Raw genomic sequence first — 26,498 nt, forward strand, 5'->3', positions numbered from 1 at the left:
AGTAACTCAGGTGGTCCTGATAAATTGCAATTTCAATTATTTCTTTCTCCCGCGAAATTGTTGATTAGGATTATAAAGAACACTCGCGTTTTCTTCAACAACAATGCAAGTAATCAGCCCCTGCAGAGTGAAAAAATCGATTTTTGAGCCATTGATAACCTATTCTACAGCACATAACCTGCCAACGTTGCACTTAAAGAAGGTTTAAGCAATCTCCCTAAGGTAGGCTATTGGCGGGAACAACCGCCTATCGCAAATGGTATAGCACCTTTAGTTAAGTTATGCCTGTTGAGTCTTCGTAGCGCGCTAGAGAGAACGTTATCGGGAAATGCCAGCCCTAAATTATTCTGCATGCACTCCCCTCCAAACGCAATTTTACTCTGAGCATATAATTGCTTCTGTTTTTCAAAACATGGACAGTGTGACAAAGGCACATAGTAATAAGGGCTATATAAATTCATACGCTGTGAATACGTGTTATAGCTACTGAGAACATGCGGTCCGACGCGCTGCTGCTGTTTCATGACACCAGTGTCTAGACTGCCAAAGACAACTAGGCTATTAACGTCCCATTATATTCAGTGATAGGCTACTACACTGGATGCGGCGCGACGCTACATGACAAAACCCCGCACATTAACGATGCCACACTCTATTTCTGAACGTACTCAGAGCTCTTGTGCTAGTTCTGAAGGACCAAATGGACTTGCATGGTCTGTCACGACTCATTGTCCCCAAGTGTAGATAGCTGGTCGCGTCCAGTTTAGACTAACCAGTGTAACATCAGCAGCATCAGGAGTTCAGATTCTGGTGTGCTGATATTTGTGTGCAGCCCAACTCTACTCCCATCGTTCAAACACATTCTTTGACATTTATTCACTGCATGTGCAAAACTGTCAAAAAACCCATAAATGGCATACTTAACACATTAGTAGTCATGTGCTTCAAACAAGTAAAGTCATAACATAATGACACACTTGCAACGCCTTCATTAGTAAATCATTATTTAAAAGCAGACAAACTGGAAGTTGAAGTACATTTGACCAACTTCGGTAGGCTCACTTAACACATTCATTTACACTTTTAAAATCAATGAATACATTTATTAAGATATTAATACATTAATATGACACATTAATTAGTGACAATTCATATATTACTTAATCTATTAATCATTTTACAATCTTTATTAAGTTACTGATGACAGTCATCATTAATTAATTGTTTAGTTCCTCATGAGTCATACATAATAATACGCATGATTATCTGTGCATGTAGTTAATTAGAATTAATGCAGATTAGTGCACACCCGTCATTGTAAAAGTGTTACAATACGGATTTACAGTTTGTGTAAATCCACTTGGGGTTCAGAGTATTTCTTTTTTTCCCATCTTGATTTACCCCGAAAGAATGGAAGTGAAATGGTGACAACATGCCCCATATGTGGGGTACAATTGTAACATGACCAAATGACAGCTTAAAAAACGTTATCTGAGATAATAAAAAAAAATATACAACGACAAACTAAAAATATTTTGTCAACAAAATATAATTATTAACCTTTTTAAAATAAAATAATGGCATTTTTTATGAATTAAAAATATAGCCTACTACTTATTTTGAGTTTGACAACAAACTCATCGCTTAATACAGCTATACATCAGTTAAAAACATAATAATAATGAATATTTTCGCAATTGACTCTCAGTCCCATTATTCACCGTTTTCTCATGGTTTCTCACAATAATTCATAAAAGTATAGAATATAATGGCATATTTCTAATAGGGGCTCATTGTAACGCAGTATGACAACACACCCCACCAGCACAACTGGGATTTAAACAGAGGCTCGTGTCTTTCTGCTGATCAGCCATATGGGCAGGAAAGAACAATCTCAACTGTTAAAATAACAGAGTATAAGATTAAAAATAATATCATTTGTCTTATTTTAAATAAACCACAAAACAACTGAGTTGAAAAAAAATAAACTTAAGTAAGAAAATGTAGCCTACTATTTGCTATTGGTTTTTATATATATATATTTATATATATTATATATATATATAATATATATAATATTATTTATTTTTATATATATATATATATTATATATCTTTCAAAGATTTTTTAATTTTGGCACATTTTTTTTTCTCTCAATAATGTTGATATGGCAACTAGTAAACATCCTGGCATGTGTGGAAAGAGTTCAAACATGCGTGTTACAACCATAGACCGTTATGGTTACCACTAACCCCGCTCAACGCCCGTGTCCCGCGCTCCCCCATCTACTAAACATCACTATACAATACATGTCCTTAGAAAATATATGTTGTTTTAAAGAGAAAAAATATGTAATTCTAACCACACAAGATCTCGTTATTACGAGAGAAAATATTTCGTTAAAAACAACATAGCTATCTCGTTATTACAAGAAAAGGTGTCGTTAAAACTACAACATCGTTATTACGACATAATTGAGTGAAAGAAAAATATGTATGGACCGTAGGTGGCGACATGTTTCACCATATATGATTCGCCAATAAACCCAAGAAGAACAAGAAACGATCGAGTGCGCGTTTTTTTTCTCCGAAAGCAAACTGAGGACGAAGATCAGAATGGCGGGGGCGACGAGTTTCTGAGCTGCTTAGAGAGGCTGCTGATAGGCTTGAAACAAATGGAGCATTGTGAGTAAGACGTGCATACCATTGTGTTTATTAGCATATATTGTGTACGTTTTATATGTACTTAGGCCTTTATCTTAGGCCTACAATATTTACTTTTCATATTTAGTAATTTTCTGTACTGAGACTGTAAGTACATCAGTTTAGAATGTTAAAAGTACAATTGTTTAATTAATTACTTTAATTAAAGTACATAAATACGTAAATGAATTTTTTGAATTTGTTGTAAACATGGCATTACATGAATAAATATAAAGTTAATTTTAGTATATTATATATATATATATATATATATATATGTATATCTATATATATGTAGTATATATATATATATATATATATATTATGTATATGTATATATATATGTATATGTATTAGATTGTTACACAGAAATTAAGTCAGTGAAAATGTATGACAATATCCAAGTACTTGTTCCTTATTAACAGTGTCATCTTTTTTCAAAATGGTTTAAAATGTCTTCTAATCTAGCCTTACAATATTACATGTTGCTAATACATGCTGATCATTTATGGCCCACTGTCAACAGCAAAATTCATCTGGCTCATCCATCACTCCATCAACCACTCCAATAACCACTCCATCTGCTACTCCATCCACTTCATCTGGCTCTACCCGGGGTGCATTTAGGCACACACCCTGTTGATGGTAATACACAATTTGAGTAAAAAGTAGCCTATTTTTTATATTTTATTACAGTTTACACAGCTGGTGATCTGTTCGTTTAGAATTTGGGAAATGTTGTCTTATTCAATTTTTTTTCCCTTACCAGCTGAGGTTACAAGGTTATTTGCAGCATACAATAGCCAAAGCAGGACAAGGCGGCCTGCAAGAAACCCCCGTTCAGTTCACACATACACACACACATTTTGCTGCCTTGGGCGTAAAGACACAAGTACTGTCCCAAGTAGGGTTGGCAAAGACCAACTCCTAAGATCGGGGTTGGGGGACAGGCGCCTAGTCTTTCAAGGTATGTCTTCTGACAAAATGTATTTAAAAACTGGTCACTGCTCGGATATGTGATTTAGACAAAGATCATTACACCCAATTGTAATGTGAAAAACAAATATAAAACTAAGTTGACTTTGTCTCTTAACAGGTAACCACAGACAGTTCATCAGAGTTCATGGAGTTCATTCTTGCATCTTACCCAAAGCTGAGAGATGCAGGTGGCTTTGAATTACTTAAGATATCCGGAACTACTCGTAATCGTCATCTGTCCTTAATTCCATGCCCTAATCAGGGTTACACTGTTACATATCTGAAAGATCCTGTTCTCCTAGTAAACCACTCTATTATTTACATTCGCCCGCTGCAAAGAAATCTGAATATGGATAATGTAAGTCTGCAATTACTTTTTTATTTTTGGATGATTTTCTGTATTATGTTCATCAGGGCCATTGTCCTGCAGAGTTTTGTTTCAACCAAGCCTGCGGCACTCCTGTAAATAACTGAAGCCTCCGCGCCTCGATCACCCCCCAGGTGGCTGGTCCCAGTATAGCCGCCCCTCCGTGGATTCTAATGGACACGAGACAAACTAAACAATCCAATTACACTTCATGTAATTTTTCCCAGAGTTGGTTTCTGTCATTTTAGGCAGTTTTTATCACAATGATTTCATTTCAAGTCTTCGTTTTTTAAATAATTTTAGTTTTAGTTAGTTATTTGATGCTATAAAAACAGGGGGGTGTGACGTCATGATTGACAGCATCTCAGAGTGAAGTTGTCACTGAGGCACTAACAGACTTTTTTTAGGGTGGAGACTGGAGCTTTAGCTTTCATTTCTACATTTTTCATAAATGTTTATTTCACACCGTGGGCGGGCTTTTGATATATATCGCGCCTCTATTTCCTGCTCTCTACTGCGCAACTCCGGTCCCGAGATCACTACTCACATTACAAACTCGGTCCCAAATCTGCCCAAGATGTCAGTGCCGTGTGCGGGCCTCCGAAAGCTTCAACCAATAGAGTCGCGTAGTCCATATTTTTTTGAAAGCCTATGGTTTCAACCCCAATCAAACCCAACTGAACAAGCTAATACGTTTCTTTGGGTTACTATAAAACTGCAGCCATGTCAGTTTTTTTTTTATCTGGGATAGAGATAAACTCTGCAAGACAGTGTCCCTTTAGGATGACAGTTGTCTGTCCATGATATACAAACCCGATTCCAAAAAAGTTGGGACACTACAAATTGTGAATAATAAAGGAATGCAATAATTTACAAATCTCATAAACTTATATTTTATTCACAATAGAATGTTGAAAGTGAGACATTTTGAAATGTCATGCCAAATATTGGCTCATTTTGGATTTCATGAGAGCTACACATTACCAAAAAGTTGGGACAAGGCCATGTTTACCACTGTGTGGCATCCCCTCTTCTTTTTATAACAGTCTGCAAACGTCTGGGGACTGAGGAGACAAGTTGGTAAAGTTTAGGAATAGGAATGTTGTCCCATTCTTGTCTAATACAGGCTTCTAGTTGCTCAACTGTCTTAGGTCTTCTTTGTCCCATCTTCCTCTTTATGATGCGCCAAATGTTTTCTATGAGTGAAAGATGTGGATGGCAAGGTGGATTGTGTTCACAGACAATGTTTTCTGGAAGTATTACTGAGCCCATCTTGTGATTTCTGTTACAGTAGCCTTACTATATGTGATGCAGTGCTGTCTAAGGGCCCGAAGATCACGGGCATCCAGTATGGTTTTCCGGCCTTGACCCTTACACACAGAGATTGTTCCAGTTTCTCTGAATCTTTGGATGATATTATGCACTGTAGATGATGATAACTTCAAACTCTTTGCTATTTATCTCTGTGAAACTCCTTTCTGATATTGCTCCACTATTATTCACCGCAGCATTGGGGGAATTGGTGATCCTCTGCCCATCTTGACTTCTGAGAGACACTGCCACTCTGAGAGGCTCTTTTTATACCCAAACATGTTGCCAATTGACCTAATAAGTTGCACAATTGGTCCTCCAGCTGTTCCTTGTATGTACATTTAACTTTTCCGGGCCTCTTATTGCTACCTGTCCCAACTTTTTTGGAATGTGTAGCTCTCATGAAATCCAAAATGAGCCAATATTTGGCATGACATTTCAAAATGTCTCACTTTCAACATTTGATATGTTATCTATATTCTATTGTGAATAAAATATAAGTTTATGAGATTTGTAAATTATTGCATTCCTTTTTTATTCACAATTTGTACAGTGTCCCAACTTTTTTGGAATCGGGTTTGTAAGTACACATAAATGCTGAAAAAGTATATAGCAGTGTTTCCTTGAATGACTAAAATGTTGGCTTTGGTATTAAAGGGATAGCTCTCCCAAAAATTTTTAATTTGTCATTATTTACTCCCCCTTAAGTTGTTCCAAACCTGTATACATTTCTCTGTTCTGCTGTGCACAAAGGAAGATATCTGGAAGAATGTAAGCAACCCAACCGATATCATCCCCATTGACTACCATAGTATTTATTTTTTCTACTATGGTAGTCAAAATGGGGGGTGAGATCTGTTCCATTTCTGCCATTGCAAATATCTTTATTTGTGTTAGAATTTAGTATTAATGTGTCATAAATTAAGCAAACATTTTTTTATGTATTTTTTGAAATGTCTTTATTTTAAATAGGCGTTGAATGGTGGACCAGTTGGCACTGAACCTGGACCATTGACGGCATGTCTGATTTTGTGGAGAAAAATTTCCCTTTTCACAGATCAGATCACATAGTGAGAGGCTTGTTCATCTTCAAGGTAATACTCTACATTTAAAAATGTAATTGTTCATATGGGGTATGGTAACAGTGCTGTTACATGGAAGGATATATTATACTATTTTTCTCATGTTCTTATTGTCCAAAAAGTCTGAAAACTGGGCAATTTTATGTGCATCGCATAAAATGAATTGCCGAATGAATTTTTATCATGATTGTCTTTATCATATTGCTACTTGAAAGTAATAGGGTAGTATAACAGGTGTCATTTATAGTAATTGTCTAATTTTTGAGTAACGGCTAAATTTTTCTTTCAAGACAGTCACAGGGTGAAAGTCAAATGGAAAATGAGGGTGCAGCTGTACCTACAACCAGTAGGACATGTGTCTCAACCTCACAGGATCCAGATTTGGACAGTCAGGAAACAGGTTCAGATCAGGTTTTGTTCATTAAGGGATTTTTAGATTGATTTAAAGGTGCTATATGTATCTTTAATTATTGTAGCATAAAATTACCATGACTTATTAGCAGAAATGTAGGAAACATGCTAAGCTGAGATGTGTGCTTGTCTGAAAAACAGTGATACATAAAGTTGTTCTATTTCAAAATGTGTGTTCTTGTCAGTACGGTTTTTGGTTTGGTCTGTGTGATCCTGCCCCCTGCCAATTTAGCCAACAGTATTACAACAACCCAGATTGCCAGTTAATGGAAAACAAAGTGTGTTGCAGCCATGGAAGCCAACAAAATAAGTGGGTCAGAGATCGCAGATTCTAACTGCCCTAAAAAGCTTTGTCATTTGTGAACATAACTTCTTAACCAAAAGAGTAAAACACAAAAAGTAAAAGTTTCATTGCTTGCCTTTGTTAATTGTATTTATTTTTGTTGCATGTCCTTAGTCTGACAATCTGCGAGTTTCATGTCAGAGGAGAAAGTGGCTGGGGAAACAACTACCCATTATTTTAAATTTGGACTGCTGTACATATGCTGCTGCTACTAGCTGTGAATCTTGCCTACTTGACCTGTAGGATCTCTCAATCATTACATCTAACACCTGCTATTGCTACATGTAATGCTATGTTTTTTCTTTATCAACAGATAATACACCTGCTGCTTATGTCTCGGAGGATTTAGATTTCATTGTTAAGGGTAAGCAAATAAGTAATATGTTAGTTTTATTATGTGTTAATGATGTGTTTGTATTTAAATTGGTTCTTTATTCAGTGTGCTTTTAGATACACTATAAATTGACATTCAATGTTTTCTTTAAGCTTGGGTTACAGAACCAAATCCGGAGAAGGCAGTTCAACTGTATGTTGAATCAGCACTTGAGGAAAAAAAAAAAACAATGACAGTTTGAACTTCAACCTGAATCTAAGAGATTCTTTGGAAGACAGAAGCAGGGCCATCATTCATTTCTATAAAAAGCCAAAGGTGGAGTGGGCTAGTCCACTGCAGTGTAGACTGATTGGTAATAATAACAACAACAAATTATTCAAATATAATATCAATTTCTTATGAGCTACTTTTAGTACTTAATTCTGTATTACTGTTCCAATGCAAGAAAATCTTTTAGGATGCATATGTATGTGTATAAATATTGTTATTTATTATATATATATATTTTTTTAAGGGGATTGTGCAATTGGAGATGGTGTGAACAGGCATATCCTCTCAACAGTGATGGACAACCTTCAAAATGGCTTTCTTCTTGATGAAGATAAAGGTATTTCAGTAAAATAATCTTGGAAAGAAATAGTCTTGTGAAAGAAATTGAGTCTGGCTCAAAATTGTAACACTTTACTGCAAGGTTCTGTAAGTTAACATTAGTTAAGTGACGTGTGGCGACCCATACTTGGAATTTGTGCCCTGCATTTAACCGATCCATTTGCACACACAGTAGTGAACACACATCCAGAGCACTGGGCAGCCATATTGCTGCGGTGCCCAGGGAGCAGTTGTGGGTTCGGTGCCTTGCTCAAGGGTCTCACCTCAGTCATGGTATTGAGGGTGAGAGTGCTGGTTATTCACTCCCCCCACCGACAATTCCTGCCAGACCTAAGACTCAAACCCGCAACCTTCCGGTTACAAGTCCGACTCTATAACCATTAGGCCACGACTGAGGCCCTTGAGCAAGGCATGATGTATTAACTGTGAGCAATACATTTTTCAATGTATTTATAAATGTTTATACCACAGTCATGTTAAAGGGATAGTTCACCCAAAAATGTAAATTCTGTTATCATTAACTCACCCTCAAGTTGTTCCAAACCTGTATGAGTTTCTTTGTTCTGCTTGAGGGGGTGAGTAAATTATGACAGAATTTACATTTTTGGGTGAACTATCCCTTTAAAAAACCTGAATGCATTCACTCGTCCTTAAATATTATTTAATTGTAAACATTATTAGCTTCATTGGCACAACAAAAAGTTCCATGATTCCACAGTCATGCACGGCATCATCAGTCTACAAGTTTGTTATTGTTTTGAATCGGTTAATGGCGAAAAATTACATATTGTGCAGTTAATAAAAATATAACTGATAAGTATTTCACACCATGTATTAATGTTAACAAATTAAATGTTTTATTTGAATAATGTATTAGTAAATTTTTAAATTAAAGATTAAGAAATGCTGTAAATACTTAATTATTCAAGTTAATCAATGTAATTAATTAATATTAACTAATGTAACTGACTGTAAAGTGTTACTTTTTTTTTCTCAGGAGTGAAAACTTTGCTCTTTGAGGGAGAGCGGGACCATCTTGTTCCTTCCACCTCTAAGGCGCTTTTGGAAAGTGATTTTTTTATTGTGGTTGGTCGCATTATTGGACACTGTTTTTTGAACCAAGGCCCACATTTTGCTGGACTGAGCCCTGCAATTATGCACGTGCTATTCGGGGGAGAACCAGAGACCGCAACAATAACAGAATTGGACTGTGTGGACCAGGATGTCCGTGAAGTTTTACAGTTGGTCTGTTGATTTTTTTTCCCCTAATTTATAAAATATCTTATAGTTTTTATCTTTAGTGTACATACAAACCCCATATAGATTATGCAGGATGGTTTTTTGTTGTTCTTGTTTTTTTAATAAGAGGGTTCATAAAAATTTATTATATCTTCAGAAAGTAATTGACATTTAATTATTACAAAAAAACTAAGTACCACCTTGAATTTTTACACAGATTAACCATTTCTTAAGTATATATGCCCTTGTTTCATCAGTAAACAATCTGTATTGTGAAAAGCACTATATAAATGAAGATGACTTGACTTTCATAACATTGTTTGTCCTCAAGCATTCAGTGATTGTTTGTAGCCTTTGGGCAGTGAATCTGTTCAAGGATTTTTTTTTTTTTCACAATAAGCTAGGCTACTCTGTCTCATTGTCTTACATGTTCTGCTTGTTTGGGTCTTCAACCACATGATGTTTGGTCCAGCTTTGCCATTCAGGACAATTGAGTCAATAGGTTCAGATATCACACTAGGTTGCAAGTACTCATTTGTGTTCAACCAGTCAACATGTATTCTTAAGTACCTATGTTTAAGTACATGGTATGTAAACCTGCATAGAACATTTAAATTGTTTAGTCTTGTGAAATGTATGTAAATATCTGTTATTGCATGGTAAGGCTCTTATTGATTGAGCTCTGTTTTGCACAGTTGGAAGAAAACAGCAACTTCTCAGAGGAACAAAAGGCAAAAATTCTCTCGGTGACCCTCCCTTGGGATCTCCCCGGTGTTACAGCAGAAAACAGATGGTGGCTGACGGAGAAAATTCTTCTTCACTCTGTAAGTTTTTCCTTCTACAGTAGAGCACAGTGAATGTAAAGATTTAAGAGAAACCAGGTGGAAAAATGGTTCCCTTTGTTCAACGTACGTCATAAGTGAACCGATGAATTGGGATATGGGATACACTAGGAGCCCTATCACCTTTGAGTGTTACTAAACGTGTCAATGGACATTAGCGTGCAAGCTTTGCATCCTGTGAGTGGGTATAATTGCAGAAGCAGGTGCGCTCGCACTCTGAGGATGACGAGCATGTAGCCTGCACTCAGTGGTGGCATAAAAACTGTTGTTCTTGAAAATCACAACTGAAATGAAGCTTACAGATGTTCTTGTTACGTGTGTAATTTATTTATTTATTAATTTTAAGGTACTGGGAAGAACAACTCAGCAGGTTAAACAAATGAGGAGGGGTTTGAAAGACACCGGGGTCTGGGAATTTTTTTAGCTCCAGGCCAGACGCCATCCCAGTCTTGTTCCCCAGGACCAGTGATGTGATGTTAACACCACAGGTAATCCTAATATGCAATTTAAGCTACAGCATCATTATTAGAAAGTAAAATATTTAAAAGCTAAACATGTAACTATTCAATGTGCAATTATAAATTGTTTAATATATTTGCATATATATGTATACAGTCTCAAGGAAAAAATAAGCAAACCATTTTCAATTTGCAGGTATTCTGCTTAAATTGGTCATGAAATGTGATCTGGGGCTGTATTCACAAAACATTTAATCTTACCACTAAAAGTATTCCTAAATGGCAACAAAAGTTTAATGTTACTTTTTTTTTTTTTTTACGGATGATGTCAACACGTTTACTAACTATGCCCGCAGTGATTGGCTGATGGGAGTCTTTACTTTACAAAGCTACCGTTTCCAAACTTTTGATCGGTATGATTAATAGTGAGATATGTGTGTGTAAACATTTATTTATTCTAGATGATTCTGGACAAGATTGTCTGGCCAAGGGATGAGGATGTTGATGAGGATATACTCAGCTTGGAGGAACAACAAAAAGCACTACATTTTCTCCGAAGATTCATAGAGAATGGTATGCCTTTTGTTTTGCTACAACAACGTTAAGGGGCTTTCACACCTTGTACTTCTAGGAATTTGGTAAACTAGCCGAGAACTAATTTTCCAATTGGGCCATTTTCCTGATTGCTAACTGGGTCTCCAGTATAGTATAATTTTTTTATTATAGAAATAGCTGTGTTGACTAGGGATGTCCGGATCAAATCTGTGTGTCTCTGATCCCTTCAGGGGGGTATTCCAGAAAGAAGGTTATTTGACATTAAGAGTAAGTAACCTCAACTTTCGGTTCCAAAAACGGAGGTAACTTTCAGGGTAACCATGGCAACTCACTCTCTGGACCAGCTCAGCATCCAGGGTTAGTTTGCTTAAGAGGGATTCAGATGTGTTTAATATATATATATATATATATATATATATATATATATATATATATATATATATATATATATATATATAATTAATATAGTTATTAATATAACCAAATTTATGTCAGTTATATAATATACAATATTATTTATTAATTCAAAATAATTCGAATAAAAAATAAAATAAAAATAAGTTATGTTAAATTGTAAAAGTTAAATGTTCCATCAATTAAAACATTTATTTTATTATCATCTCACACATGGATCTGCATTCAATTAATTAGCATCAAACAAACAATATAATTTTTTTTAAAGATTACTTATTAAACGAAAAGATGATTGCACAACCACCAAATAGGTGGTGATGTGTAGTAAGTAGGTTATGTAAATCGCCACTAAACAAAAGAAGTAGAGGAAGTAGAATGGCACACTTTTTCTTAGCATCTGTTTCCATGGTGACTCATCGATTCATCGCTCTGTTGAGAATGTCTTGTGTTTTCACCGGGAACATACTCGGAGTTGGCTGAACTTACTCCCGGACTCGTTTTTGGAACCAGCATACCTCGAGTAAGCAAGGTTTGGGTTAATCAACTGAGAGTTCAGGGTATATGTGACAGTAAGTTAACCTTGCTTTCTGGAATACATCGCTGGAGAGGGCAAGGCCAAAATCACAAACAAAAACAATCTAACTGGATAATTTAAAACTTAAACCTAACTAACAAAGAAAAGAGAAATAATAACAGAATGGTACCCTAACTCCCTTTCCTGGCCCCAAAAAAGAAAAAAATGGGGTTCAACAAAAATGGTGCCCATCTCCCCACAGCTTCCAAATAAAACCCAGCTAACAAATAAGCAAGTATTAAGTAACTAATAAATGTCAACAGTAGAAACACATTAAAGAAAACCGCTTTTCTGATAAATCATAACAATAAAGACTGCGTCTTTGGACATAACAAATGTAAAATAACTCTAGTCTTCACTGTATAAATGTAATTTTTAAATGTAATGTTTGTTCAAGCCACATAAGAGATTGCGTTTTGTTTGATTACCCTCAAAGGCATATAGTCAAAGCTTCAGATATTATTAAGGTACTTCCACTTAAAGGCGAATGGACAGACAAAGTAGTTCTAGTTGTTTACAGATATAACAATCTGTTTATGAAAATACTCACAATGGTGGGCATTTTCTTATAATTTTGCATGTTTGTGTCTATTCAGGGATTAAAAAGAAAAAAATCTAAACTAATTCACATGCTGTCTGCCCACATTCACAGAGAGAAGTGTGTGATTTATAGACCAGTCATCTGTGACTGACATGCTCTAAGCTCACTTGAATGAGATCAAACACAAACCCTATTCTTGACAGCACATTGTGCAATGTTACTATTGCTCATGCACACATTGTGATTCCAATGCCAGTGTTGATTGTTTTGTACAGTGGGGAGAACAAGTATCGGATACACTGCAAATTTGGAATGTGTAGCTCTCATGAAATCCAAAATGAACCAATATTTGGCATGACATTTCAAAATGTCTCACTTTCAACATTTGATATGTTATGTCTATATTGTATTGTGAATAAAATATAAGTTTATGAGATTTGTAAATTATTACATTCCTTTTTTATTCACAATTTGTACAATGTCCCAACTTTTTTGGAATCAGGTTTGTACTTATAGGCAGGGCCCAGGGGTAGTAATAAAACCAGCAGGCAAACTTACTTGAAGTTGTATATCACACCTACTCCACAATGCATGGTAGCTAACATAAAGGATTGTGCTCATAAGAGCCAATAACAATCAGCTGAAATATGTTTGATCAGCCGGCAATACTGATCCTTGAGATTTGTTCAGGACATCCCTAGTTTTGACTATTTTCTTTTTTTACTTGGTAAGCCACATATTGCTAAATTATTGTAAAATATTTTAATGCTCATTTAGGATCTGGAGAGCGTCTGAAGTCACTTCTCACATTCTGGACTGGGTGGGACGTGCTGTCATCAGACCTGGAAGTTGAATTTGTTGACTGTGCTTTGCCACAGGCATCTACCTGTTTTTTCACTCTAAAACTATCTAAAAATGTAGCAACATATGAGGAATTTGAGCGTGACCTGATGGCAAGCATCACTTCATGGTACTCTGGTTTTGGCAAGATTTAAACACTGCATACTGAAACAGTTTTGAGAGTTTACAGATATTTCATCTTGAGCCAGTAGTTCTGATGGCAGATTCAGATTCAAAGTTGTTAGCTATTTGTTTCAATAAAAATTATTATACAGTTATAAACAAAATAAAATTCAAATGTTTTCAATGTTTTGTCTTTCTGTTCATTTCATTTAATCATTGGGTTGTTTACCCACTGCATATTTCTGGCATTTAATCATTCATTATATTGGACAATATGTCAACTGTTTCACTGTATGTATTTATTACACTGGAGAAAGAACCATGGGGATTTGGTAGTCTTTGTAATTCAAGGTCAGTCAGTTGCCTTGGAAGGTTAACTTCAGGGACTGCAACACCCTCCTCATGGTGACCACTTGGACCCTCCCAGTCGATTCCGTGCTCCAAATCAACCTAATGTAAGAAAAGAAAGTGTTGGTAATATCAATGCTGATCATATAGAATAGGGGTAGGCAATGCTGGTTAAAGGGCATTTCATTTCCGACATGTTGAGTGTGGGGTCTCTGTGGAAGTAAAGTGGCCTTTTCTGAATTAGTTTTTCCTTTCCCAAACGGGATGGTTTTCTAAATCATGCTGTGACAGTGATCCCTTTACCCTACCCCACCCCAAAACACTACCCACACTCTGACGTGGGAAAATCAGGTAATGCTCATTTTGGAAACATTCCAGAGTCCTGATACTCATGATAACTTTCGTTAACTATACATTTAGTAAATCCACTTAATAATTGCTCTGATAATGATGCCATCGAAATGCATTAAGCTTACTGCAAAAACAGAAGTTCAAAGACAATATTTGAAAGATGGCTGCATGGTTGTTTCTCTGGAGAGTGAGGTCTATACTTGTATGTGCCATAAGGTAAACCACAATCACAATCTACTGGGCCCTCTGACCAATCATTGCAATCATTTGCAGAGGGCTCGTGGAATTGAACTGATTCATACAAGTCGTCTGAGAAACCTCCAAAAAAATTACGAAGCTTTAACATAGCATAATAGGGACACTTATTTGGACATTTTTTTGTAACTCAAGTACATAGGTTGAGAAAGTGGACTATGTACAGAGGACTATAAAATATCTTTCCTAAGGGCCCTGGCACAATACTTCTATTAGCCAGTACAGGGTGCCCAGTTTACCTTTGGCACCAGTCATTGACAATGCTGTGGATAATCCTGTTTTCTTAAGCAAGGAACACACCAAACCGACACCATCCAACTAGTAGAGATGAAAGCAGACTGCAGAGTTGGCTCACGTTGGCAGCATCTGGGTCCAAAGTTGCCCTAACACACCAAGCTGGCAAATCATGTCGAATCCGCTGAAAAATAGCCGACTAGGACCAACGTCGGCTTGGTGTGTTCCGGGCTTTAGCCTAATCTGATAATGCATCTCAGGAGATACAAATATTTTAAAATACTGTAAATAACTACATGACCAACATCTGACTTAATTTTATTCAACATCTTAAAGTGATAGTTCACCCAAAATAAAAGTTCTGTCATCATTTACTCACCCTCATGGTGTTCCAAACCTGTATAAATGTCTTTGTTCTGTTGAAAACAAAAGGAAAATAGTTTGAAGAAAGTTTATACTTTTTTTTCTACTATGGAAGTCAATGGTGGCCCAAAGAAGCCTGATTACAAACTTTCTTCAAAATCTATTCCTTTGCATTCAGCAGTAGATGTAGCTTTGTAACAACCTGAGGGTAAGTAAATTATGACAATTTTAATTTTTGGGTGAACTAACCCTTTGTTACTATTACTATTAACCGGTGTATTGCATTTTTCTCCTGAAATCTAAAATCTGTGGGTGGGCATGTTGGCTTTAGGTCAAACTGACTAAACAAGTACATGTTATTTGAACCAATTCACATTACCCACATACTCCAAACAGACTCACCTATGATACTGACAACCATCTTGGATTAAATATTCTCTCACATGCCTCCTACATGGAACTAAATATGTATCCTGTGGTGCACATTGCCTGTTTTTTGGCGTCAACTATCCTTTTAACACTGTATTCTGTAAAAACATTGTGGATTATTAGTTACACAGAAGTTCCCAAAGTTTAAAGGTACAGACCTGGAGGGAATCCTGGCCTTCCTTCTGATTTTCACACCATAACTGATGTGGTGATTGGTGCCTTTCAGTACGCAAAGTATGGTAATTCCAGCCATCTTTGAAGGACTGTAGATGTTGGTTTATGTGTGGAAGAAATGTCCAGTGCAGTGCATACATATGAAGTTCATTATCAGGGTTAAGCAGGCCTTCCCTCTCAAGGTTGGAGAAGCAATTGTAGAAAAGATCTAACACTCCACCGAAAACATCCCTCCACAATCGTTCAATGCTGATTAAAATCGAATACAACAAAAGGGAAAAAAACATTAATGTTAATAAGGAACAAGTACTTGAATATTGTCATACATTTTCACTGACTTAATTTCTGTCTAACAATCCTAATACACACAATATATATATATATATATATATATATATATATATATATATATATATATATATACTAAAAGTAACTTTATATTTATTCATGTAATGCCATGTTTACAACAAATTCATTTACGTATTTATGTACTTTAATTAAAATAACCTGCAATTGTACTTTTAACATTCTAAAACTGATGTACTTAAAGTCTCAGTACAGAACAACTAATTGGAACAACTCATTTTGTACTTAATGCACTTTGTGCTGAGCTCCAACTAAAGATACTTAAGTATATTTGATTGTGCTATAGTGAAATTGTACACACTGATATTATTCAAAGATCATACAAGACATTAAAAACACATTTTAGCCTTAATATTAAAGGGGGGGTGAAATGCTCGTTTTCACTCAATATCCTGTTAATCTTGAGTACCTATAGAGTAGTACTGCATCCTTCATAACTCCAAAAAGTCTTTAGTTTTATTATATTCATAAGAGAAAGATAGTCTGTACCGATTTTTCCTGGTTTTTTACGGGTGGATGTAGTCGTGACGTTTTTTTTTTTGAATAAAGAGTGAGGATGGAGAGTAGTGTTTTGTGTTGAGCGTCTGGAAGCTGTGACACATTATTGACAAAACCATCCAAAACAAACCATGGCTAACAGTCAGATTCAGCGTATATTTATGATCCAGAATCAGATCCAGAGGCTGAAATTGAACAAGAGCAGCATCAGCAATCAGTCTCTATGTGGTATGTACATAGCTGTCAACATTGAACATTGAAAATAAGGGAGATTTCCCGGAATCCATCCCCAAAATAAGGGATTTTTTTTTTACACGATTCTTATCCACAAACTTTAAAAAAAGCACTAATCATTAACAGTCTAAAGAGTTTATAACTACACAATATATATTAAAGAATGACAGAGAAATGTTAAAAGTGATTTATTTATGAACAAGGTAAACATTACTTACACATTTTCATTTGCTACAACATGTTTTAGCTTAATGTTGTGAGACAGAGTGAGAAAGAAACAGAGAGAAAGAATGTAAGAGGCAGTTGAACAAATGCGTTATCGGAATTGAACGCAATAAGATTTTTCCAGGGAATGCCACGATTCCTAAAACCAGGAAAGAAAAGGAAAATGGAGCCACAATGTCTTTGATAAATACTGTATGTAAACTTAGGCTGCATTTACACTGCAGGTCTTGATGCCCAAATCCGATTTTCTGACTATATCCGATTTTTTTGAGGACCCGCTTACATCATCTTTTAAAAGTGACCAGTATCCGATTTTTGCATTTACACTATACACTGCTGAAACTACCAAACTTAGACGTTCTGACCCGGGAAAAGGAAGTAAAACAGCACGAAATACAATGGATGCAGATGCAAATAATATTATACAGTGTTTTGCTTTCCACAATATTTTGAAAAGTCAACAAAAAAAATCAGCAAAACATTGGTCTAGTACGGCGCGGCGGGAGAAAAAAGCGCTTAAAACCGTGCCTCCCCATATCTCTTGAAATGTCTTCAAACATGGATTTATTTCTGTAACAACCCTGCATTTTTGCCTGCACTGTCTCTCCGCCCCAAAGACTTAAAAGACATGAAACCTTGGCATTGCTCCACTGTGTGTATCCTTCGTCCTCTATCACGCCTATAATAAGTCATGTGATCTCAGTTGGTGGTGTCCACCTGAGTTGACGTCACTTTTTTAATGACGTATGACTCGCATTTACTGGGGAATATCCGACTTGTCTGCTTACATGGCACACGCAAATGCACGTATCCGATTCATATCCGATTTATTACCACATATGAATGAGGCCTGAATCCGATCTGAGAAAATCGGAATCCATGCGGTTTTTTCCTGCTTACACGTTCACCGGTCATATCTGATCGGTGCCACATGAGAGGAAAAAATCGGAATTGGGTCACTTGAACCATGCAGTGTAAATGGGGCCCTGAGTGCAGGCTGTACCTGTGGTCAACAAGAATAGAGCACAGATATGCCGTTCTGAAAGGATGTCAGGAAAAAGATATTGTTAGACCAACCGCTCTCATTCAAATTACACCAAAGCAACATTTGAACTGTTGTAATATGATTTTATTATATTTGATTTGTATGAAGACCAAAAGCCCTCACATCAGCATTATTTCCTAACTATATTACACTTATTTTACTCCTAACTATATTACACTTCTTTCCAGGTGTATTACAATGGTGCTGAGACTGTCACAATACACTGCCAGAAGGAACACAGAGCCGAGGATTAGCGAAATTAGACTATTAATCCAACACTGGGGTTAATCCAATGTGGAAACAGGAGGAAGACACACGTATGTAACTTGTAGACCCGACAAACACAGACTGAACAGACTAGGACCTTTAAAAGACAGGATAATTGGGGAAACACAGGTGAGTGGAATGACAATTAACAGGGGCATGGAACACATGGGGAAGAAACTAGACACATCTGGGAACTAATCAAACCAAACACGGGAGACAGAAACTGGGTCATGGGGCAAAAACAAACTAAATGAATCCAGGGGTGTGACAATACGCCCCTCTCCCGTAAGGTGCATCCTAGCACCGTATAAAACAGAGGGAGGCATGGGTGGGAACTTGGGAGGAGGTTCCGGGGGAGGACAAACTCCTGGGAGGGGTCCAGCAGACAGGGACCAAGGAGGAAGGAGCCAGGGAGGAGACGATGGAGGGAGGAGACAGGAGGAGCCCAGCAGGAGCCAGGCCACAGCCATAACAGCCCAAGGTGGAGCCAACGGTGGAAGGGGCCATGGAAGAGGAATGGCCGCCGACTCCAGGGGGCCGAGCAACAGCGGCAGAGCAGGTGGAGGAGCCTGAGACGGAGAGCTGAAGAGCCAGGGTGACGGGGAGGATCCGGAGGTCCTAGGCGGAAATGATGGCTCTGGCGACGACACAGAGATGTGGATCCAGAAAGCCGCAGTGGAGCCAGAGCGACAGAGGACTGAGGTGGAGCCGAGGGGAAGAAGGAGCCTGACAGAGCCAGAGGGATGGAGGGATGAGGTCAGAGGAGTGGAGTCCCGAGGCGTAGGATGGTCGACACCAGAGCAAGGCGGAGCCGAAGGGACAAGGGAGCCAGGCGGAGCTTGTGGACTGCCGGGCCACGGCGCAGAGGAGGGAACTAGTCTCTTGCATTAATGATACAATGACAAATACATTAAACAGTTGCTTGTCCGCTGGTCTAACGTAATTGATACAATCTTTATTTGAAGCACCTTTATTTGAAGTTACTTTCAAAAAGTGATTTACTCTATTATTTTTATCACTGTTATCCAAACTAAAAACTTGTATCGCAGTTCTTTGATTATCTATGTTAATTTGAATAATTTTAACAAAAATAATGATACGGTGTGGTTGAAAAATACAATTTGTGAAGCTTTTTCATATCTATGACTCTCTGGGTCAGCGGCAGCTGTTCGCTGTGATCGACTGTACTTGCCCAAGGTTAAACAGACAGACAAATCTGTCTTAAATAGGTATGATATTTTGTGGGTGTTTGAAGCGAGATCGCAATCTTTTAATGATTAATTGTGCAACTCCATTACTTCGTTAACAAGTAATAATTTCAAATTGATTTTTGTGGTTCTGAGTTTGAAAACTGTCTTACCCTCCATCTCCAGAAACCAGTCCCGCCAGAATGCAACGGTCCCTGGTCTCTTGTCTCCTTTTATGGGAGCCTCTTGGTGAGCTGAATTGCGGCTTGAACAGCTCCACAATGCCAGCAGCAGTAATTTGGGCATCAGTTTTCAGGAATTGTTCTTGAAAAACTGTTGGGTGAGCCACAAGCTCATCTAGGAGCCCAAGGGCATTTAGACCTTCTTTGAACCTAAAGTAAAGATGGTAGTTGGAAAATATTTTGTGTAAATATATCACAGAGTAAAATTTTAGTAAGAAACCAATTTGACCACTCAATGACATCTGGGTTCCAATGTGCAATTCTTTGAGAATAATTTAATATTAACACAATTGAAGATATTTTTAACTTTGCATGCACTATAAAATCCATTTCACAAGCACAACACTTATTAAAATCACGCTACTGCTGTAAGAAATTAAGAAATCTTATGGTAAAAACAAGCTCCACACCCTGAATCTGAATGCTTTACAAGCTTCATTACGTCTCTTAGCTGGAATAAAGACTGATTGATGCATCTGCCACACAAGAAAATTAAACTTAAAATTAAACATGTTGTATAACATTTGGATGCTACTTTTCACCCGAATAAAGACTGGTGCATCTACAAAACAAGATCATTTCTCCTCATTGTTTTTTTCTTTTCTTACAAGTTACTTGGCAGAATAAATATTGACCTACAAATGCAAGCATGTTGTGTTTTTAATTGCTTAAGAGCAGTATTGTCTTTGAAGTAAGCATTCACTACTCACTCTTCAGGTATGCAAGGTGACAAGAGAGACATGGCGGAGCTTGGGGGAGAAATGACGGGCCGTGGAGGTGAAATGACGGGTGTAAATATCCAGTCGATGAGATGTCTGTATTTGTAAGCAATTCCTGAAATGATAACACATTCATCATGTTACATACTTATACATATATATAGTTATACAATATATATATATATATATATATATATATATATATGATGCACAGATAAATACTATTTGTAGTAATCACCTAGTATAAACACACATGTATCACATGTCCTTACCTGTACCTCATCCAAAGATAACCACGACACATAAAGAGTGGAAGGCCCATCTATGCCATGATCTTCCAGAGACTAGATTGCTCTATAACGGAGTTGGTGAGAGTGACAACTGCACTGAGAACACTTCACTTGCCATGTCATCAACAACAGCAACTGCAACCAGGTCCTGTCAGAAGCAAAATAAATTATCAGTAATTGAAACAACTTTCTTCAACAAATTAAAAAAAGTAAAAAGTAGATAATTAAATAGCAATTAACCTGAAATGACTGAGAGACATTGAATCTCCTCTTCAGGATTCTCCCATCTGGGTATTTAAATTGTATCATATGACCATCAGCCGGCTCAACAATAGAGATTGCTAATGTGTCGTCATCATGACGTATTCCCAGTGGTAAACGCAAAGCATTTTGGGAAACCGCGGCACAAACATAACGCGCCAGACTTCTATGCATGGAGGGAAGAACGCTATAAACTGGAATAGAAGTGGCCGTAAAGCATAAGAACGGAATATCCTTTTATCGTTTTCCAGCGTGGAAAAATAATAGTAGAAGCCATGTTTCAGAGGTGACAAATAGTTGACGAATGGCATGGATAGCAGCAGTAAGGAGCCCAAGATTACCTTCGATAACACTCCACCACACACGATGGTGTGTTCAAAGCATTTTCACAAAGGTAAGTTACAATTACTCTCTGTAAATGTTATGTTGTGGGCAAAAACCAGCGTGTTTTTGTTTGACTTAACCAGACCATTAGCTTAAGTTACCAACGTACTAAAACGTAACGTTAATCAGTTTTAAATGTTGTACATCTAGGCTACATAGCAATTTATTTGGTGACTGTGTTTGCAGGCAAACCTGCCTATGAAATGTTGGAGTGTGATCCTGACTGGACCCCTTCTCTGTACCTCGGCCATACTGAGGTCAAAGCTACGAACACAGACCGGTTCAAGCCCTTTTGGAGAATTATATACCATGCTCACATCTAATATGTAAATGTTTTATTGTTTTCCAAAAGATTTTTGTAATGTCTGCCTCTTCTCACATGCAAAAATGATTTTTAGCCATGTCTTAGTATCATGTAGTTGTTTAATATATGGGTGCTGGAAGTTGGGCAACAGTTTGACGTCCCTTGCAACCACTCCCGCTCTGCTCGTAAGGATCCAGTCTTTTGATTCCCTTTTTTTCTCGTCATATCTCGTCTTTGCATTAGGATTTAGGTTTTAGGCGGTATGGTACGACAATGTTTTCTTTAGTCCGCTGCATTTTGTACGATTATATTCTGTTTTTCACGCTATTTTTTCATTATTTTCATGCCAGAACACTAGCCTGTTATGCCAACCCATGTAAACTGGGCAAACATACCCATAATTCTTTGCGTTCTGATGACGTTGCCGCCCAGTTGGTCACATGTCTTAGCAATCTCTATTGCTGATATATGCCTCCGGTGATCATCTATTGCCTTTTTAAAAATGTAACCATTTTTAGTTACATTTTTGACGACATCATATTTGAACATACCTTTCTGCGTCGCCTTTCACACTCTTCCATCTGTCTCCTTTTTATCTCCTGTTACATTTGAAAATGTACAAACACAAAATAAGATATTTTGAATAACAGTTTCTTGTCCACATTGACTTCCATAGTATTTTTTTTCTAATGTGTAAGTCAATAGCTACAATCAAGTGCAGGGCTTAAAGTATTCCGGCACCGTGCCGGATCTCCGGCGTGTGGCCGTGAGGAAAAAAAAAAATGTTTGAGAGCCTGCGCGTGCAGATTAATATTTTCGAGCCAATTTGTTTCATCTACCAATCATATGAGAGGAACGGAGCTTTAACTAACGTTACAAGCCTATCAGAAGCAGAGAAGGGCGGGTCCTTGTAACACCGTATGATTGACACCCATACGTCAATGTCACGTTAGCGTTGTCGGAGAAAAAAAAATAGAGCGCAAGTTTATGAAGCCTGGGGATGATGTCCTAGCAATAGATAAAGGGCTCAAAAATAAATGGCGCTGGGCGTGGATTGAAGAAAATAGAGATGGCGAGCCTTTTGGCAGTTGGTGCAAGAAACTGAGAGAGCCCGGGGCTTGTTTCTGCACGATTTGCTCGAGGAAGCTACTGTAAGGCAGCAGCGGTAAGAAAGTCGTGCTTGCTCGTCATGATTAATGGTGCGTTCACATCAGACGCGAATAGAGCGTCTGGCGCGAGTGATTTCAATGTTAAGTTAATGCAAAGACGCGAATAGACAACCTGTGGCGCGAATTGAGCGTTTCGGGCGTTTTGACGCGCGGAACGCATGAGTTGAAAAATCTGAACTTTGGTGAAATTTCGCGCTACGTTAACCAATCAGGAGCTTGCTCTAGTAGTGACGTGATTACGACGTAGCAAGCGGAGGGAAAATCCGAAACAACAATGGAGGACACACTTATCATCGCTGTATGTGCATACCTGGAGCTGTATGATACTTCTTCATACTTTTATACAATGACCAAAGGTTTTGGTGTGTTATTTTGTGCACAACATAGTAAATCATAATTTATATTTGTTACATAAAAATATTATTTCTATGTTAAGACTTGAATACTTACGGCAAACATTTGTACATTCATTTAATTATATTCTATTGAAAATACACTCACAATAGTATAGTAAAAAATTGTTATTTGTGATTGGACCAGTGTTGTGGTATAGTGTAATGAGAATGCAGCAACGAGACAGGGATTCCTTTTGGAGGCTAGCTCCATTTATCATCTGAAAACAAGAAAACTATAACAATCTAAACTTGAACAAAAAAAATAAAAAAATATTGAAAATGATGAAAGATTTACAAGAGTTAAGTATGAAAAAAGATTAGCAATATTTACAAGAGAGGTTGAAAAGATTATTGACAATATATAAAGTGTGTAAATCAAAATAAAATTTCACATGCCACTCTTCCCTCTTCCAATCAAGAACCTTTTTATTCCTGCATGTAAGTAGCACAGTAACTCCGGTCATAGAGCCGCTGCCCGTGCACTCAAACTTACCACAACGATGCCGGGAGCAACTGTTACAGCTGACACACCGTTGTCTATGACTGACCGTGTCTGCGATTTAAAAATATGTTTGTGCACATTTATAGTAGAACATGATTTGTCATTCAGAATTTTGCAGCCACTGGTCACCCTGTGTAGAAAACTGGCAGAAGACAAAAAAGCGTTAACTAGCCTGTCGGTTTCAAATCAACATGCGAGTTACATGAACACTCATGGCATTGCACTACAGTTCAAAAAATTTGTCTGAGAAGCTAAAAAAATGCACGTTCTCACTCAATGTTGATGAAGCAACAACCTTGAATATGGATAAAATACTCAATGTGCTTGTTTGCTTTTTTGATAATGAAAGCAACAGAGTAATAACACAACACCTGGCAAGCAGAGAAGTCAACATTGCCAATGCCCCAAACCTTATGCTGGAACTTAAAGATGTCATGCAGACTTATGGTCTTGAGTGGAGACAAGTTACCAGCATCCTCCTTGACAACTATGCAGTCATGAGAGGAAAAAACTCTGGCCTTGAAACTCAAGCAAGGAGGGAGAACCCATACCTCCTTGACGTATCTGCTGGAGAGACCGTGCACATGGTTTCCAATGCTGCCAAGGCCCTCATGATAATGGCCTTGATTTCACTTCTATTCTTCAGTTTAGCAGTTCAGTTCTTTAGTTATTTGTCACTTGTTATTTAAGCACTTTAAGCACTTTAAGCACTTGTTATTGTTTAGAAGAAAACACTTTATTTGACATAGTACTTTAAATAAATGGTGCAAAGCATAATCATTGAAGAGAGTCATCTCTATCTCAGTCTCAGTTTACCAGTTTTTTAAGCACTTTAAGCTCGTTACTGTATTTTTGTTATTATCGTCAATATTTAAAGTAAGTCCGTCTGTGCAGTTTCTCTTCAAACCCCCCCCCCCCCAAAGAAAAAAGTTCAGGCTCAGGATTTTTTTCCACTTTAACCCCTGTATATAACTGAACTGCGGAGCAATAACCATTTTAACAATATAAGTTTATTTTGACTAATAGTGTAATTTTTTACCATATATAATTGATTAAAATAACAATACTGACGTTTATTAAGGCTAAATCTTGCTAACCATTAACAAAATTGGGTAAGCACACTAATTTTAAGAGATTTTCAAAGCAAATTATTTAATTTTTTTAAACAAATTATTAAATTTTTTTAAACAAATTATTTAATTTTAACACAAATATATTTGCTAACTAACATGAACTACAATGAACAATACATTTATTACTGTAGGCTATTTATAAATCTTTGTTAATCTTAGTTAATAAAAATGCAGCTGTTCATTGTTTATGTTAGTTCACAGTGCATTTAAGTACCAAATACAGCTTTTGTTAACGAGTGCTCCATGAGAAACTTTGATCTTCTGACCTTTTGCCATTGTGCACTGTCATTTGATTAAGATTATGTGCTTAGTTTGAAACATATAGATGTTTAAAGACGGTGAGAGTGCACGTGTCTCTCTCTCTCTCTCTCTCTCTCTCTCTCTCTCTCTCTCTCTCACGAATTATCGTTGGGTGTGAATTGTGCTTAACAAAAACGTTAATAAACCGATAAATCACTCTTTCTGTAAAACATTAAACAGATTTAAGTAGTTAAAAAACTGTTTGCCAATCTCATGCACTCTTTTTCAAAACTCTATTTCAAACTGTGATGCGCTTTCAAAATGCTAAACAGGTGGGCGAAAGTTAAACGCAACTACAGCACAGTTGTCATCGTTTACACACAACGACACAAATGTGTTCACACTTACTTCAAATATAGCCTATAATACATAGCTCTTCCAAATTATTTTAAAAGGGGGAAGGTAATATATTATTATTAATAATAGTTTTACACAAAATAATTCAATTGCAATTGCAATATTTGATGATTTTATTTATTTATTGCAAAACTGTGCAGCACTTACATTTTATTGATCCATAAGGATGACTGGATGAGGGATGGATGTATGGATATCTATCTAGATGCACAAACAATATCAAACTATACAGACAAAATAGTAATGAATTTGTGTGTGTTACACAAAAGTGTTACAAGTAACCCTGCATATGAGGTAAGTTGTAACATTTGCACTTCTGTCACTTTCCGTGCAACTGTAGGCTACGCTAATGGTTAGGTCTTAGAAAAAACTTTAAGTGTTCATTTGTAGCAGAGATTTGTGTGTTGCTTGTGTAAAAAAGAGAATTAATCTAACTTGTTAATTTTTTTAATAATTGAGCCAAAACCAAAATGTGTTAGGTTGTGCCCCGCTCTCCCTAAACAAAATCTAATGACACTGAATAAGCTTGGTGGGAAAAAATCTAACATAGCAAAAACTAGGCTATGAGGAAAATAATTCATAAAGCATAACAAAACAAACGTAACACAGAACTTAAAGACGCTGCCTCTCTGTCTGGAACCCAGTCTATCTCTCTCTCGTTTCTTCTCCTCATTGCCGCCGTCAACCTATGAGAAAGAGAGCTGCACGCTCATAGAGGTAGAGCGACTCCAGAGTAAACAAGG

General features: G+C 37.0%; 1 protein-coding gene across 1 annotated transcript; it reads left to right on the top strand.

Annotated features, from left to right (window-relative positions):
- The first annotated feature begins 6,438 nt into the window (after positions 1 to 6,438).
- On the top strand, positions 6,439 to 13,843 carry LOC122141681. Its single transcript, XM_042749627.1, has 9 exons — positions 6,439 to 6,452; positions 6,731 to 6,840; positions 7,508 to 7,558; positions 8,043 to 8,135; positions 9,135 to 9,382; positions 10,072 to 10,200; positions 10,565 to 10,706; positions 11,138 to 11,249; positions 13,538 to 13,843. Exons 2-7 carry the CDS (start codon positions 6,753 to 6,755, stop codon positions 10,640 to 10,642), a joined length of 687 nt encoding a protein of 228 aa, XP_042605561.1. The 5' UTR covers positions 6,439 to 6,452; positions 6,731 to 6,752; the 3' UTR covers positions 10,643 to 10,706; positions 11,138 to 11,249; positions 13,538 to 13,843.
- The last annotated feature ends 12,655 nt before the right edge of the window (positions 13,844 to 26,498 follow it).

This window comes from Cyprinus carpio, chromosome A4 (assembly GCF_018340385.1).
Source record: "Cyprinus carpio isolate SPL01 chromosome A4, ASM1834038v1, whole genome shotgun sequence".
In the NCBI taxonomy this organism is placed as follows: Eukaryota; Metazoa; Chordata; class Actinopteri; order Cypriniformes; family Cyprinidae; genus Cyprinus; species Cyprinus carpio.